Source organism: Jaculus jaculus, chromosome 6 (genome assembly GCF_020740685.1).
Source record: "Jaculus jaculus isolate mJacJac1 chromosome 6, mJacJac1.mat.Y.cur, whole genome shotgun sequence".
Lineage (NCBI taxonomy): Eukaryota > Metazoa > Chordata > Mammalia > Rodentia > Dipodidae > Jaculus > Jaculus jaculus.
This window is the reverse complement of record NC_059107.1, coordinates 95,228,261-95,239,833: the sequence shown is the minus strand read 5'-3', so window position 1 is coordinate 95,239,833 and position 11,573 is coordinate 95,228,261. Positions and strand designations below refer to the sequence as shown.

Genomic DNA, 11,573 nt, shown 5'->3' with positions numbered 1-11,573 from the left:
AACGTACAGTGTCCCTAATAACATCTTCAATCCCTGCCGGAGCCCGAGCCGCCTCTGAGCTCACCTTTAAGATGAGTCCTCGCGGAGTTGCTGGCAACCTCCCCAAGCCCATAAACAACATAAAATGACTTTTCACTGCTTTTACGCAGCCAACCCCAGCTCTCCCTACCAATAAAAGGACCAAGGAGGATCAGAGAGACCAAAAGGATTCCAAGCTCACACCCTGCAGCCCACGCCGACCTCCACGGCCACTCAGACATCGTCAGACCCACACCATGTCCTGTCGCTCCTACAGGATCAGCTCAGGATGCGCCGTCACCAGGAACTTCAGCTCCTGCTCAGCTGTGGCCCCCAAAACCGGCAATCGCTGCTGCATCAGCGCCGCCCCCTACCGAGGCTTGTCCTGCTACCGGGGCCTGACGGGCTTCGGCAGCCGCAGCCTCTGTAACCCCGGCTCCTGTGGGCCCCGCATGGCTGTTGGGGCCTTCCGCTCGGGCTCCTGCGGCCGCAGCTTCGGCTACCGCTCCGGGGGCGTCTGTGGACCCAGCCCGCCCTGCATCACCTCCGTGTCCGTCAACGAGAGCCTGCTCACGCCCCTCAACTTGGAGATCGACCCCAACGCGCAGTGCGTGAAGCACGAGGAGAAGGAGCAGATCAAGTGTCTCAACAGCAGGTTCGCAGCCTTCATCGACAAGGTCAGTACATCTTGCGATCGCTCAGAGCACAGCTTGGCCCTGCCCTCCCTTGGGAAGGTCCCAGTCTATTGGGACTCCCATGTTTGGGACAGTAGAGGGAAAGAAATTCGGACTGATTAGCTAGACAAACCTGTTGTCCTAATTCGGTCTCAGCAAAGTTTTAGATGTGGTCTAGAACTCGAGTCTGCGGCATAAAGCGTTTCTGCAGCCAAGGCAACGTGGCCATAGCAGAGCTGTCCCCGTGTGCAGGGTGTGAAAAGAGTGGGGGATGAGCAGAGCATTAAGCACCGAGGTTCATGACCCCGCAGCATGGGCAGCGGCAAGGGCTCAGGGCGCACTGCCTCACCCAGAAGTGGCCACTCAGCAGCATGAGACCCCCCAGCTTCTGAACGCCAAGACGTGCCTCGTCAGCCTGCGTGAGGAGTCATAAGTTCCGGCAAGAACAGCACAGGCAAACAGTCAAAATAAATGCCAGCAGTTGCTATCGCTTTTTTTTCCCCCAAAGATAGTAGTAGAGGAGGAGGAGGAGGCATGACAGTTCACCAAGCTCAGCTTGGCAGGCTGGAATGGAGGCAGGGAGATGGCATGGCTGGCAGGGGACCCACCAATGGTGGCAGAGGGTCAACCATAACTTCCCAGGGGCTGTAGGGAGAGATGTTCTAGCAGAACAAGACAGACTTAGTTCAGGGTTCTGGAAATAGGGAGTGGCCTTCCGCCATCACATTTTCTTTACTGGCCTTACTTGATCTTCAAAATCACCTCGTTGGATGAGTGGAGCTGAGCAGGTTTAGGTGAGCTGCTCAGACATATCGTGTTGGCAGGTGAAGGCAGTGGATGGAGGACTCAAGAGACACTAAACCTTCATTGCACCACTGACCATGAACTGGTCGTGTCACACACCTTGGGAGTCTGTTACTCTGTCTGTAATATGGAGGATGTGGCATCTACCCCCACCACAGGATTATGATGGTTGAATTTCATAGATAAATGACACAGCCAGAGGCAAACAGACAGAAACTGACACAGACAGACAAAGGCATAGAAATAGACATAGACAAGGGCAGAAGTAGAGAGAAACCTATAAAAGTTAATAAAGAAGTAGATAAACATAGACAAAGACTTATATGTAGATAAAGACAGAGATAGACAAGACAAGCCAGGAATGGTGGCACACGCCTTTTATCCCAGCACTCGGGAGGCAGAGGTAGGAGGATCACCACCATGAGTTCAAGGCCACCCCGAGACTACATAGTGAATTCCAGGTCATCCTGAGCTAGTGAGACCCTACCTCAGGAAAAAAAAAAAAAAAAAAAACAGAAACAGACATAAAGACACAGGCATAGACAAAAAGAAATAGACAAAGACATAGAAATTAATAAATACATAGAAATAGGGCTGGAGAGATGGCTTAGCAGTTAAAGAACCTGCCTGCAAAGCCAAAGGACCCAGGTAAGCCAGATGCACAAGGTGGCACATGCATCTGGAATTTGTTTGCAGTGGCTGGAGGCCCTGGCATGCCTATTCTCTCTGTCTCTGTCTCTCTCTCTCTTTTTCCCTGTCTCTCCTAAATAAATAAATACATAATATTTTAAAAAACAAATACATAGAAACAAAGATAGAAATAATCAAATACATGGAAACAGACAAAGCAAAGAAATAAACAGATACAACCATTAAAATTAGACACATGACAAAGACACAGTGGACAAAAATAATGACATAGACATGAGCAAAGATGTGTGTGTGTGTGTGTGTGTGTGTGTGTGCGTGTTATGAAACAGGCAACATGCCGTGGCATCATAGAGTAAATACTGAGATGTGTTTGTTGCTTAAATGAATAATGAAGGGCCACTAGTAATTAAAGTACTTAAATTGACTTGGCACCCCTTGTACATGTTAGGGACTGTTTTAAGCACCTTACATGTATGAACTGGTTCAGTCTTCCCAACAACGGTGGCACTATTATCTCCCTTGTAGACGTAAAAAACATAGTACCAAGAGATTAAACAACTTGCCCACTTAAAGTGGCAGAACCGGAACTTGAACTAGCCCTTTGGTTATGAGCCAAGCCCAGATTGCTTTTCCTCCTACCCACAACTGACTCCCTGGGGAGGTGGGGTGGCTGGGAATGGGCCCCCTCAGATTTAAGCGCTCACTGAAATGCTCAGTGCTGTCTAGCCAGCACACAAGGGCAGGGAGCCCTGGGTGACCGGGCACCCTGCCCAGACTCTCCATGAGTCTCTCTTCCCCCGTGGCAGGTGCGCTTCCTGGAGCAGCAGAACAAGCTGCTGGAGACCAAGTGGCAGTTCTACCAGAACCAGCGCTGCTGCGAAAGCAACCTGGAGCCGCTGTTCAGTGGCTACATCGAGACGCTGAGGCGGGAGGCCGAGTGCGTGGAGGCCGACAGCGGGAGGCTGGCCGCGGAGCTCAACCACGTGCAGGAGGCCATGGAGGGCTACAAGAAGCGGTGAGGACGCGTGTCCAGGGGCCACTCAGAGGAAGACTGAAAGGCTGCAGCAGCTTCTTGGAGATTCCTTTCGTAGGGTTCCCTGCATCTCAGAGGGGCTGTCCAGTGGGACCCAGGTTTCCTCAGACCCCTGGATGCCACCCCGACTCTAGAAGGGCCTGTGAGTCTTAGAGCTGGCTTCCAGAAACGTGAGAAAAGGACTCTTCCAGAAACCCCCACAGCGATCTTTCCGTGCTTTTCCACTCTGGGCTCTGGGCTGTCACTGCCCACGCAAGGCTCTCTGCGGCTCTAGGATGCATAGATCGTTTTAGAATTGTGGGTGGAACGTGCATTCAGGAGTCCATCCCAGAGGCGGAAGGTCTGGGTTGGATCCAGCCAGGCTGAATCAAGGCTAGCCCATGAGCAGTGCATACATAGATCACCCAGAGGACAAGATCATATCAGGAAAGTGTTGATCCCTTTTTGACCCCTGGAAATAGGTGGCTAGGAGCTGGCTAGAAGAGCAGTCAAGGCATGAACTCTGAATGCCAACCCTTCTTTCCCCCATATCCAGGTACGAAGAGGAAGTGGCTCTGAGAGCCACAGCTGAAAATGAGTTTGTGGTTCTGAAGAAGGTGAGGGGCTGCTTGCAGGGCAGGGAGGGCGAGGACCCGCCTGTGTCACCCCCAGCATACTCCAGTCCCCACAGGACCAGACGGTCTCCTGCGAGCACGTTTCTCTCTTTGTCCCCGCCAGGATGTGGACTGTGCCTACCTGCGGAAATCAGACCTGGAGGCGAACGTGGAGGCCTTGGTGGAGGAGTCAACCTTCCTGAAGCGCCTCTATGAAGAGGTGAGAGGGGTCTACCAATCAGCTGGGGCTGGAGAAGGGGAAGCACAGTGACAAGGGGCAGAGCCAACATACATCCTTGATCTGCATGCACTCACCATGGTACCCCCGAGGGTGAAGAGATCACTCACACACATATGAGAGGGGCCCCTGATAGAAGCGTGTGTTGTGGTGTGTGTGTGTGCACGCGCATGCTTGTCTTGGCCAAGTCTGTAATCACACAAGCAAGAACGACAATGGCCTGTGTACTTGGCCTCTCTGTGTGTACAAACACCTCCACAGGTTGGAGTGTGTTCACGTGCTGGTCTACGGATGGAAACTAAGAAGGGGTTGCCACGTAAGGAGGTGGACCAGTCCCTCGTTCTGTAGTCAAACCCAGCTCCCCTACCCGGTGACTCCAAGTCAGGCCTGTCTCACACTTCTCCTACTTGTGAAATCGCAGGCTTCCCTCAGGTGATGTCCAGGACCCCCTTTAGCTTTGTTGTTTTATACCATGAATGAAGGAGGTGGGGGAAGAAATCATGCCTTCTTCCTCACCAGTGCCCAGCCTCTGGGGGTGGACGCTGACCCTAGGGATGGGGTGTGCACTCCAGAGCCGGCACCGGAGGCAATGCTCTGGCTGTTGGTCCTGTAGGAGATCCGAGTTCTCCAAGCCCACATCTCAGACACCTCGGTCATCGTCAAGATGGACAACAGCCGGGACCTGAACATGGACTGTGTCGTGGCTGAGATCAAGGCTCAGTACGATGATGTTGCCAGCCGCAGCAGGGCTGAGGCCGAGTCCTGGTACCGCACCAAGGTGAGTGCCTATTAGACAAGGCGCTGGGCGTGACACAAGGTACCTATGAGGAAAGGCTTGCTTCCCCTAAGAGTGGTAAGAGAAGTACTGACAGCTCGCTCAGTCTGGCGGAGGAAGTCATGGGCTGCCATGTATGGATGCGCAAGACGAGGGCCGCCCGACCTGCGGTCGTGGGTGATGAGCTGAGGAGGTGAGTGACCCATCCTGCGCTCCATGAGCACCTCTGCTCCCCACCCCCCAGTGTGAGGAAATGAAGGCCACGGTGATCCGGCACGGGGAGACCCTGCGCCGCACCAGGGAGGAGATCAACGAGCTGAACCGCATGATCCAGAGGCTGACGGCCGAGATCGAGAACGCCAAGTGCCAGGTAGGCTGCAGGAGGACCCCAGTATCCAGCACAGGCAGGCGGCAAACCAGGAGTGCAAAGGCCTGGATGCCCATGAGAGAGCGGGGACTCAGAGAGAAGCAGGGGCTTCCCCAAAAACGCACGGCCCTCATGCTGGGACAAGAGGGATCACCGACTTCCAACAGGGCTCCAGCCCCCTTCCGCGGCCACCCTATGGGGAAGCAGAGGTGGTGAAAAGTGCATCTGTCCCTCAGCCCTGTCAACTACCTGGCCAGGGTCCCCTTTTCTCCAGGACTCTCCCTTTCCTGTCCTTGCTCCCTGTGCTGGGGGAGGCCACAGGGTGCTCCTCCCCCGACCGCCGCCACTCCCTTACCTTGTCCTCATATCTCCACCCCACAGCGCGCCAAGCTGGAGGCCGCCGTAGCCGAGGCAGAGCAGCAGGGCGAGGCGGCCCTCACTGACGCCCGCTGCAAGCTGGCCGAGCTGGAGGCCGCCCTGCAGAAGGCCAAGCAGGACATGGCCTGCCTGCTCAAGGAGTACCAGGAGGTGATGAACTCCAAGCTGGGCCTGGACATCGAGATCGCCACCTACAGGCGCCTGCTGGAGGGCGAGGAGCACAGGTGAGGCTAAGGGCACTTGGAGGGAGTTCTTTGACAGAGGCCACATTGCCCTGATGTGCCAGGTCAGACCTCTTAATACTTAAATGGGAGTTGGAGGGGGGAGGCCTGATCCTCCCGCAGTGAACTTTTCTGAGCCCAAGTATAACCCATAAATCTGACAATGTCACTCAAGGTCAGGCCTTCAATAATAATGCGTATTCTGTGCCAAGTGCTCACTTAAAATCCTCCAATCCCACGAGGTAGGTACCATTCTTCCCATCTAAAGCCAGATATCAGCCCAGTGTTCAGTACCTTTGCCATGGTCAGGACATTGCAAGTCATGTGCCTCTAAAACCCTTTTTTTTTTTTGTTTTGTTTTGTTTTGTTTTGTTTTTCGAGGTAGGGTCTCACTCTGGCTCAGGCTGACCTGGAATTCACTATGTAGTCTCAGGGTGGCCTCGAACTCTCAGTGATCCTCCTACCTCTGCCTCCCGTGTGCTGGGATTAAAGGCGTGCGCCACCACGCCCGGCTAAAACCCTTTTTTGCTGCATAGCTTCCCTTGATGCTGAGCCCATGTATAATAATAACAAGGCACCCTGCGTGCCCATGGTTCAGTGTCATCCCTATCAGTTATTCTTCTCATCACTGGGACAAAAGCATGATTGTAGAAAGCAATCCAAATAACGACAGGACACTGTTATTCACCTTTTGAGCAGAAAAGAAAACAGCAACTTAATGAAGGCTTTATTTTGGCTCATAGCATGGCCTTGCAGTCCGTCACGGGGGAAGGCACGGCAAAAGGGAGACACAGTGCACTTTCTCCTTTTCAAAATATTTTTATTTATTTATGTGTGGGCAGAGAGAACGAACATGTCAGGGCCTTTTGCTGCTGCAAACAAACTCCAGACGCATTGGCCGCTTTGTGTTTCTGGCTTCACATGGGCGCCGGGGAGTTGGATCAGGGCTGGCAAGCTTTGCACACAAGCCGTGATGAATCATTTCCCCAGTACCACGTTCTCCTTTCTCTTCACACTGAGACACCAGGCATGGAATGGTGCCACTCACATTTAAGGGGGATCTTCCCACCTCGGTTAACCCAATCTAGAAACTCCCTCATAGCATTTCCAGAGATTTGTCTCCTAGATGATTCTAGGTCCTGTCGCACTGACATTGTTTTAGCCATCACGGTCCCCAATGTACTGTCACATACCTGGAGCACTTGAACCCATTCTCCTTGCTGCTGAGTGACACTGGCACTGGGGCGGGGGGAGGGGAGAGGGGAAGCAATGCAAGGAGGTTTAATTCCACTCACGGCTACTCAAAACCAGGAAGACTATCGTCCTGGGGTAGGGACTGGCCTCCTCAGTACCGTTCAGGAAACTGTGTCATAAGGAATCCAGCTCAGTGGCTGCAACTGACTGAACTACCTTTCTTCTAGGCTGTGCGAGGGCGTGGGCTCCGTGAATGTCTGTAAGTACCTCCTTCTAGAAAACATGGCTTTTGGGGGGCAGGCAAAACTGAACCATTGCCCTATCACATTGATCCTCAAATGTTCCCCCCAACTGAGAAAAGGACTTTCCTCTCCTGGGGGGGTCCTTTCTCGGGACCACTGAGAGAGGTTGAGAAAACAGAGGTTGGAGTCCACCCAGAAGTACAGGCCAGGGAAATGGGTCCAGGAGTCTTCCCATCCTTCCCGACGAGCTGTGGGGCTGGAGGAAGTTCACCCGCAGTGTGGACCACCTGTCTCTTGATGGAGGAGGCAGCCCTGCAGTGTGACGCCCCGAGGAGCCGGTGGTGGGTGGGTGAGATGTCAGCAAGACCCTCATCCTGTGCTGTTCCTCTTCCCAACAGGCGTCAGCAGCTCCCGAGGTGGAGTCACCTGTGGGAGTCTCACATTCGGCACCACCCCAGGGCGCCAAATCACCTCGGGCCCCTCAGCCACTGGGGGCAGCGTCACAGTGATGGCCCCTGACTCCTGCTCCCCCTGCCAGCCGCGCTCCTCCAGCTTCAGCTGCAGCAGCAGTCGCTCGGTCCGTTTCGCATAACGCTGGGGTCTCCCCGACCAGCCACCTGCCTGCCTGCAGCTGCCCCAGCGCGGAGCGGTGTGTGAGTGGAAACTGTGTGCTTGCTTCCAGAATCTTCCAGATGTTCCGACAGGGGCAAAGAGCTTTGGGGCCTCTCTCCCCCACCTTATCCCTCTGGGGAGCCATCTCCCTGTTCCCCTCTGGTTTCCGTTCTAGAGTCATCCTGAGCTCTCTGCTCTACTCCACCTTACCTTCAAAGTCCTCTGCCCCATATGTGTCTCCCACAACCTCTCTTGGAACATCACCACTCCTCCAGGGTGGCTGGGCAGCGTGCAAGTTTGCCTTGCCAGGTCAAGGCATGATCCTAGTCACATAGCTCTGTCCTCCACAGCCAAGAACCAGGGGGGAAGCCCCTTGCCCAGCAGCTCCTGCTCTTGGTCCCAAAGATATGACAAGCTACTACCTGTCACTGATCGCGTTTCGCTCACCTTCCTTCCTCTGAGGTGACCTCAGACTCCTCGGGCGACCTGCCGGCAGAGAGGCCAGCTGTGCAGGGCAGCCTTCTGCCTCGTCCTGGCTTTACACCTTCACACATTTCAAAAACCCCGAATCTACTCTATGTCTCCCCTTGCCAGGTGCAGGCAAAGACTGGTGGGGGGATGGAGAGAACCTTGAGGCCTCTTTCTGGTTATGACTGTCTGTGGGTGCCTTGTTTTCTGTGTTGAGCCCATTGGTGTTTCAATAAATGCTGCTTTGATGCAAGTGTGTATGATCTGCGCGTCCCAGTCTCTCCTCCCTGCCTGCCTCAACTCCAGCCGGCCAGTTCTAGTCCGGCCCTAGGCAAGGACTCCCGAGCCACCCCTGCGATGCTGTCTGTGCTGTCCACTCCCACAACCTGATCGATTTGGTCCACCTCTGACCCTACTGGCCTGGACCACAACTCCAGCTGACCCCATAAAATCTCCTTCAAAAGCCACTGTCTTGCCCTGTCCTATGCTTCACATGCCAAGCAGCCTGAGCCTCATCCCAAGGACACTGCTGTGCCCCTCCTCTGGACTCCAATGGCTCCCTAGCACAGGCAAGCACTTCTTTTTTTAAAAAAAAAAAAAATTTATGTGTTTATGAGAAAGAGAGAGAGATTGATCATGCCAGAGCATCTAGACACTGCAAATGAACTCCAGATGCATGAGCCACCTTATGTATCTGGCTTTACTTGGGTACTGGGGAATCCAACCTGGGTCCTTAGGCTTTGTAGCAAAGTACCTTAACTGCTGAGCCACCTCTCCAGCCCAGCATGCACTTCTTAAGGTAGTGCCAGCTCCTCGTGTCACCTCGTCCTAGCTACTCCTCACCCAGCAAGGTCCCCCAGACCTGGGCTCCACACCAAGGAGAGTTTGCCCTGTGAGGCTGGGCGATCAAGGCTCTCCAATCCCACGTGGACACATGGGACAGCCCCGTGCCTCCTCCTTTGTCCTTACTCACTGCTTTCTTCTGTCCACCTTACCAACCAGCCCCTCTGCCTATGTTCCTCCCGGCAAACAGCATCTAGAGTTCTAAGGACCTCTGCTTCTGTCTCCATGGCTCCAGCCAGGGGCAACCAAAGGGTGTGTCTAGAGCCTGGATCAAGCTGGAAGTTTCTTGAAAGTAGGAAGTATCACCTTCTCTGAGCCTCCACTAGGCCCCAGGACATGCCAGGCCTGGGATGTGGGAGATGAACTCAGGCAGCTGGGAAAGCAGAAGCCATAGACACCAGCCCTCATGGGCTGGGCTGCAAGTTTTCATGAGAACACGTTAGCCATCACTCTCATCAGGCAGATACCGGTCCTGATTCTCCCCATGCCCATCCCCAGCTTCTTTCCATGGGACAAGGTAAGACCGTGGTTGAGAACTCTGCCCAATCCTTAATTCGAGCTCAAAGGGTTGTAAACTCTGGTCCCAGGGCCGCTCGCTATTGTCCTTGAGGTCTCCTGCCTGCCCGTCCTTCTTCCTGGCTCTCGGGCCTTGACGGTATACTTACAAGCACAACGCTCAACCACAGTGAAGTTAACTTCATAAGCTAGGAAATGTGATGGAAATGCAAGCCCCAATTCTGCCAGTTCTTCCGGGTCTGGGTGAGACCTCAGGCACCAGTCAGGCTCCCAAGATGTACCCTTTCCAGCTCCACCGCCTTCTGTGGCTCTGGGTGCTAGAACGGAGGGAATCCATGCTGGGAGAAGACAAGTTCATCTCCCCAAGGATATAGGATGAGGAAAATTGAAATGCTTAATCTTAGACACAAAATGTGACTCCTATCCCTGACAAGGGAAACAGCCAAGGTTAGAAGACATCAATAAGCTTTTTAATGTTTCCAGGCTTCCTATACAAAGGCCTGTCAGTGAACTCAGTGAGCCAGGGGCATTCATGAGGAAGTGACCGTCTCTCTCCCATGGTCCTCTAGGGCACAAGCAAGGATTCAGTCAACTCTTCTGGCCAAAGGGCTCCAGTGCCACCACAGCCCTCTTCTGATAAAAGCTGCATTCCCTGAGCAAGGCAACAGAGCCCATCCAAATAATAGATATTGAAGTTTTATTAGAAAAACTTAAGAAGTGCTTTAAAATTGAGAAATCAAAGGAAAACAAGTAACCCAAATGGTAAACAGGGTCAGCTCACTTTCTCTTTGAAATATCACACGTCAAGATAACATCTTCATCAGACAAAATCAGATCTTTGCAGTCAAGTCTTGTTTAAATATTCAAACAGTTCTAGTGAGTTTGAAAGAATGGGCTCTAGGGCTGGAGAGATGGCTTTAGTGGTTAAGACACTTGCCTACAAAGCCCAAGTATGTTCAATTCTCCAGATACCAGGTAAGCCAGATGCACAAAAGTGGAGCAAGTGCAGGGTCTCACATGCCCACTAGGTGGTGCAAGTGTCTGGAGTTCAATTTCAGTGGCTGAGGCCCTGGCATGCCAATTGTCTCTCTCTCTCTCTCTCTCTCTCACACACACAGACACACATACACACACAGATTCTCTCTCTCTCTCTCACTCTCACTGTCTCTCTAATATATATATATATATTATACTATATATATTATACATATATATTATATATATATATACATATATTATGGGTTCTTCCAAAGCAGCCGTAAGCTTGGTCTGGGTTGTCTTGCCCCGCCCCTTAGGCTGCTAACCCTCCTCTACCATCTCAAGTGCCCCCGCTTCAATCACTCTCACACAGTCCGAAGATGTCCTGTTCCCAGAGTCGTTCACTGTTCCCTGCCTGAGTCTCTGAGGTCACAGGAAATACAGCTTTGTTTCATTGTTAACCTGAGCCAAGCACGGTGAGAGGTACACATTAACTCTATACCAAGAAAGCTGTAACGTGAGTTCCACATGGATGCGTCTGGGGCTCTCCTCTCTGCATTCCTCACATACCTCTATTGCTCTCTGGAAATGCAGACATTCCAGGGCGACCACACAAAGAGTTTTGTTCACCAAGCATTCTAGCAATTAGAACATCAACACTCAGTTCTGTCCAGGTGTGAGGACCTGGCTGTGAGAACCGGCATGCTACTTTCCTGCCTCCTCCAGACCTCACCCTTGTGACCCTAGAAATCCCTGCTCATTTCCATTCTTCTCAAAAGCCAAGGAAGCCCCACTGCACCCCATGATCCCACTGAAGTTAGTGGACAGTGATAGGAAAGACAAGTGGCCAGGGAAGGGAGAGGGGCAAGGAGGGACAGACAGTGGGAATGTGCATTAAACAGGAAGAGAATGCCAAAGCGTGGATTGAGAAACGTGGGTCCTGTTTCTATTACGCTGCTCCCGACACT

At 52.8% G+C, this 11,573-nt stretch overlaps 1 protein-coding gene across 2 annotated transcripts; it reads left to right on the top strand.

Annotated features, from left to right (window-relative positions):
- The first annotated feature begins 275 nt into the window (after positions 1-275).
- Positions 276-8,433, top strand: LOC101617737 (keratin, type II cuticular Hb5). 2 transcript variants are annotated; one of them, XM_004649858.2, is made up of 9 exons: positions 276-695; positions 2,954-3,162; positions 3,716-3,776; positions 3,898-3,993; positions 4,625-4,789; positions 5,031-5,156; positions 5,535-5,755; positions 7,174-7,205; positions 7,587-8,433. In XM_004649858.2, exons 1-9 carry the CDS (start codon positions 276-278, stop codon positions 7,778-7,780), a joined length of 1,524 nt encoding a protein of 507 aa, XP_004649915.1. In that variant the 3' UTR covers positions 7,781-8,433. The 2 variants fall into 2 exon arrangements, with proteins under 2 accessions (XP_004649915.1, XP_045009240.1); XM_045153305.1 differs by having other exon boundaries at positions 7,174-7,209; positions 7,594-8,433.
- Positions 8,434-11,573: the final 3,140 nt, after the last annotated feature.

Coding starts and splice junctions, on each gene's coding strand:
- LOC101617737 (XM_004649858.2), top strand. CDS start 276: ATGTCCTGTCGCTCCTACAGGATCAGCTCAGGATGCGCCGTCACCAGG. Junction 3,163..3,715: donor ATGGAGGGCTACAAGAAGCG/GTGAGGACGCGT, acceptor CCCCATATCCAG/GTACGAAGAGGAAGTGGCTC. Junction 4,790..5,030: donor AGTCCTGGTACCGCACCAAG/GTGAGTGCCTAT, acceptor CCCACCCCCCAG/TGTGAGGAAATGAAGGCCAC.